The 5,000-nt window shown below is 39.5% G+C and overlaps 1 protein-coding gene across 5 annotated transcripts in view; it reads right to left on the bottom strand.

Annotated features, from left to right (window-relative positions):
• Positions 1 to 633: 633 nt before the first annotated feature.
• LOC138021872 (alpha-1A adrenergic receptor-like) overlaps positions 634 to 5,000 on the bottom strand; it is a 24,908-nt gene continuing 20,541 nt past the window's right edge. For all 5 annotated transcript variants that reach the window (XM_068868893.1, XM_068868894.1, XM_068868896.1 and 2 more), the window contains one exon: positions 634 to 4,282. In XM_068868893.1, the coding sequence (XP_068724994.1) occupies positions 3,160 to 4,282 (1,123 nt within the window). In that variant the 3' untranslated portion in view covers positions 634 to 3,159. The remainder of the gene's footprint in view (positions 4,283 to 5,000) is intronic.

The following is a 5,000-nucleotide window of genomic DNA, read 5'->3' as shown; positions in this document are numbered from 1 at the left end:
ATATTATGGGATGACGTTCTCGCTGCCGTCGCCGTTGGCGTTGCTTAAACTCCCTAGTACCTGGCTGCGCTGGGACACGAATTTTATCTTCGAGTGCTGATAGTAGCAACTTAACCTGCTAAAATGGCGGCCAGAGAGCGTTGTCCTCGCGTAGTGTCCAATTCAAAATGGCACTGAACTCGGGACGCCTGGTGACGAGGGGAATATATGTCCCCCTGGAGGGAGGGGAGTGCCAGATTGCTCAGTGAGTTTTGTTTTTAGCAATTTGGGACTCCCCTCCCTCCAGAGTCCCGAGTTCAGTGCCATTTTGAATTAGACACTTCGCGAGGACAACGCTTTCTGGCCGCCATTTTAGCAGGTTAGTTACAAGTTTTACGGAGTCTGGTGGCTTCGCGTTGCTACCTGGAGATGCTTAAGTGGATTCATGGTTTAGAGAAATTCATGTTCCACGAGCCTGGCGTTTTCATTTAGCGACTGCATTCGATTTTCACGAAAAAAATCGTGCTTGTTTTGGATCGATCGGACTCCCTACGCTGGCTTCGGTCTCCTACCTTGTCACTATACTGTGAAGGAAGGTGAACGGGGATCACTTTTCCCGAAACTTCGTGTACTTTTTAAAGACAACAACAGCTCACCACATGGTAAGTTTCATCGATTTTTATTTCCATTTTCTTGCAAATTTCCAGACCTAAACTTCGCCTCATATGTTCTCTATATTTACCTATGTGGCACACACAGTGAGCCTGGGTTACCTGTGATTACAAGAGACTTTTTTTATTCATTTTCGAAATGGCTAGAAAGTGATCACCAATCCAGTCTCTAAAAAGGTCTTTTTGTGGACATAGATATGAAAGTTATGAAAAACAAATCATGGTAACCATTGTCAAATTGAGCCATTAAATGTTAAAATAGTAGAGAACAATTATATTGCCGTGCAAAAGTATCTTTTTTCTTGGCTGATCCTGTTAGTTACCGCGACGACACCTACATATCCTTAAGGTCTACAGCGGCGACTTCAACAAAAACGTCACCTCGAAATATCACTTTGCTTTATCATAATCCTTTCGCGGTTATTCTATCTCGTTCATTTCTTACAATTTGGGCGAAGTATCGTAAAAATACATTGATACGAGTAGTTACAAAGTCAAAAATAGAGAATGAAACATTCTCTGTTGCATGCTCGCGTTGTCGTCAAAACCTCAAATTTGGTAATTTCACGTCGTCCTTATGTAGAGTACAGCACGAATCCGTCCTAAAATCCGTGCTGCACGTGCAGCACGATTATTTGTGCTCTTTTAACCAATGATATCATTGTTTTGCGCCGTTGTTGTTGCCGTCGCCGTCGTAAAATCTCAAGCTCCCTAATATCTTCACTACGCGGAAGTGAAGATATGATTTTTTTCGTAAAAACAATCCTAGCATTTCATCAATATCTATATAATAAATGAGGATCTCTTGTTACACTGAAGCACCTAGAAAATTGTCTGCGTTCAATCTGTCTATGGTAGCTCTACGTCGTTAACGTTGTGAAGGTAACGGAAGCCGAAACTTCAGAAAGCAAGGAACTGAGCTCCATATTTAAGTTTGGAAATCCATCTCTGATACGAAACTATACAAAGTTATACAGGAACAAAGATAACAAACTAAAGAAAATGCATCATTGACAAAAAATAAAAATTAAAATCATTAGCAGTTAACTATTGTAAATTATCTAGGTGGCCCCGGTTTCTGTGAACGTACTGTAATATCTTTTCTTACATTATTTAAAAGCAGAAGAAAATTCTCTCAGTCTCGGGTAAATAGAGAAGTGATCCGCACTGTTACTACTACTACTACTACTACTACTACTACTACTACTACTACTACTACTACTACTACTACTAATAATAATAATAATAATAATAATAATAATAAAGCGGTTTTCAATTGACTGTCGAAAGTAATTAGCGAATTACTTTGGTTTTGCATTACTTCACTCAGTGATTTGGTCAAAGCTCTCGCGCCACTTTTTCAACCAATCAGAAGTGAAACCAAAACCAATCGTGCACATTTTCTCGCGCTTAGTGTCGGCTACGTGTAATTGCTTCCAGTTTTGATTGGTTTACTGGATTGTCTCCGTCCCTTTTGATTGGCCAAAGTATGGCCTCAGACGGGTACTAGAGGCCTGAGGTTATGAGAAGTAACCCGCCCTCAGTGAAAAGGAAAATCTCCAGCTATAAGCTGTGAAACCTAAACATAATAATAATAATAATAATAATAATAATAATTGCCGCCGCTAATCGCCATCACACGTACAGCAACGACGCAGCTCAACAAATTATTATTATTATTTTTGTTATTATTATTATTATTATTATTATTATTATTATTATTATTATTATTATTATTATTATTATTATTACTTAACCTGGAACAGCATTCACAGCTCGATTGTTCGACGCAGCTCAACAAGGTCGAACCGAAAGCATACTTCCGGGCCACTTCATCGTAAAACCTTGACCAATCAAATTCAAGGATTTTAGTTGAGGACCGTTGATAAAAAAATAACTATCACGTAAAAAAGAAACCCAAGCAGGCACGTTTATGGACTTTTTCGTACATGGCAGATGATATTTAAGATAAAGAGTACTGTATGTAGCCAAATTTCTAGCTGTCTACAGGCTCTCGGTGGGTAGGGATGAGCGAAATTGATAGTTGGTAATCGGGCGGCCCACAAGATCCACTTGAGACAGCCCCCCGCCCCCAAAACAAAAGTGACACGATAAAAAACTTTTTTTTCTCTTAGGTGACTACATGGTGTGCTCGATTCTTTCGTTGAGCAAAATGGTCCTCTATATTTCGCCTTGAATTTAACGTTTTCAGTGTTCAATTGCTCGAAACTGCTTTTGATTTTCCTTGTTTAAATTTTGTGATTGTGAGTGGCTCCTAAATACACGTAGTCGTCATTTAGCTGTGATTATTACGTTCCCAACCATTCTTTACTTTTAAGCACCCGTGTCTTTTATTTTGCCCGAGTCTGTCCCAGAGACAAGAACTTCTTAACATCCGACAATGATAACACTGACACCTCAACAACAACTTGTTGATACATTTCTGAATTTGTCCTCACCCTGGGAATGACGTTGAATTTGTCCGTCTTTGTTAAAGTTTCGCTGTAATTTAAGTAGCACTCTCAGCAATCCTTTTCGACGTTTTCCTGCTTCCTCTTTCTTTCTTTGAGATACCTGGCCTTGTCACGTCCGCGCTCCTTTGGTCAGCGTATCGCCTCATAATGTGTTTTCCGATGTGATGGGTTATTGATTCAGAAAACCTTCTTTTCTTCCGAATAAAAATCCTTATAAATACACTGCTAAATTCGCGACTCCTCCAGCAGTAAATTAAAGGATTGACAAAAGATGATGTGAAGGTAAGCACCTTAACAAAAGCATTGACGAGACTTCGAGAATGAAACGATTCAGGAAAACACTCTGAGCAAATTTTTTGCAGAAAGTAGTACAAGCAAGATGGAAACCAGCACGCCACAAAAACGCCAATAACAATAATTATTGTGATGTTCCCTCGACGTTCATTCCGCTCCTTTCTACCATTAATGAGTGTTTCATTGTGACTAATATTTTTCTTGTCAGTCTCCATTTTCTTCATGTGAGATTTGGCTGTGAGATACATGTAGGAATAACACACGACGATAACAAGGAATGGAAAAATCACATTACCAATAATGACCATGATACTCCACCATCGAGTTGGTTCGTAGTTGCACTCCTTATGAGGACGGTTTGAATCCCAGGGCACAAAAGGAAGCGATGACACAACCAATGCATCAATCCAAGCAATGATCAACGCCAGGACAACTCTGCCTTGCGTGACGATAGTCACATAAACTAGCGGTTTTCGGATTGCGATCAGGCGATCTACACTGATGACACACAAGCTAAGAATAGAAGCATACCCAGTGAGGAAGTACGAAGCGCGAAAAATGTCACATACAATGGTTTGAAGAGGCTCGTTCCATTCAAACTTCTTCGCAATGTAGCTTGGCACTGCTATTAGCCCAACCAATAGGTCTGCGATAGCAAGGCTAAAGATTGACAGGTAGGTCACGTGACGCAAGGCAGGATGACTTTTGATTGCAAGGCATATAATGCCGTTGCCAAAAACAGTACCCAATGACAGAATGACCAGAATAATCACTAATAAGGATCGGGGAATGCCTTTTTGAAGACTATCTGGAACTGTACTTGAAGAAGATGGAAAACTGCTTGTGGAGTTAGACATCAGGAATCTGTTTGAAAAGAAAAATTCAAGGCTAATTTTCCAAGGTATTTTCCTTCCCCTAGCATATTTCTATAAATTTGAAAAACTGCAATATTATCATAGTTATTTATCAATAATTTTTAAATCAACGTCTAATTCAGTTACGAAGTAGTAAGTTTGAATTAAAAAGGAAACCTCAAATTCTACAAAAAAGATATTTTTTTTAGGCACGGGAAATAATGTTCACAGGCAAATTTGAATCGAAAAAAGAGCTTTTAAATCGGCTTTTCAGTTTACGTTTCAATTTATTGGCTAAAACAATGCAGAATAAGTGTGACGAGTCATGGTTACAATTGCCAGAGTGTTACGTTCCTGTGCAAAGATTACGTAAAACAAAAGAACAAAAAACAGAAAACAGGTGAACAAAAACTTCAAATAGCGACTGATCCAAGTGACCAAAAATGCAACTCTTTCCGGTATCTGTAAAAAGCCCCTATTGTTGTGACGTTCTCACACGAAGAGCTTCATACGCGAAGCGCGTTCGAGCCCAACATTGTTCCCGGTTGCAAGAGACACCCTGGGAACGAGGTTGGCTCCAGCTAAGAAGGGAAGTGAACATTTAGTGCCAGGACCTATTTCCTCCCTCACCCCCTACGCCCGTCGACAGAGTTTGATCACAGGAATAATACATTGTAAGACGTCAATATTTGTAAAAAGAAAAAAAACGAAAAGAAAAAGGCGTTATT

The sequence above is a fragment of the Montipora capricornis genome, chromosome 10 (assembly GCF_036669925.1).
Source record: "Montipora capricornis isolate CH-2021 chromosome 10, ASM3666992v2, whole genome shotgun sequence".
In the NCBI taxonomy this organism is placed as follows: Eukaryota; Metazoa; Cnidaria; class Anthozoa; order Scleractinia; family Acroporidae; genus Montipora; species Montipora capricornis.
The sequence above is the reverse complement of the archived record's forward strand: the minus strand, read 5'-3'. Positions and strand labels throughout refer to the sequence as shown.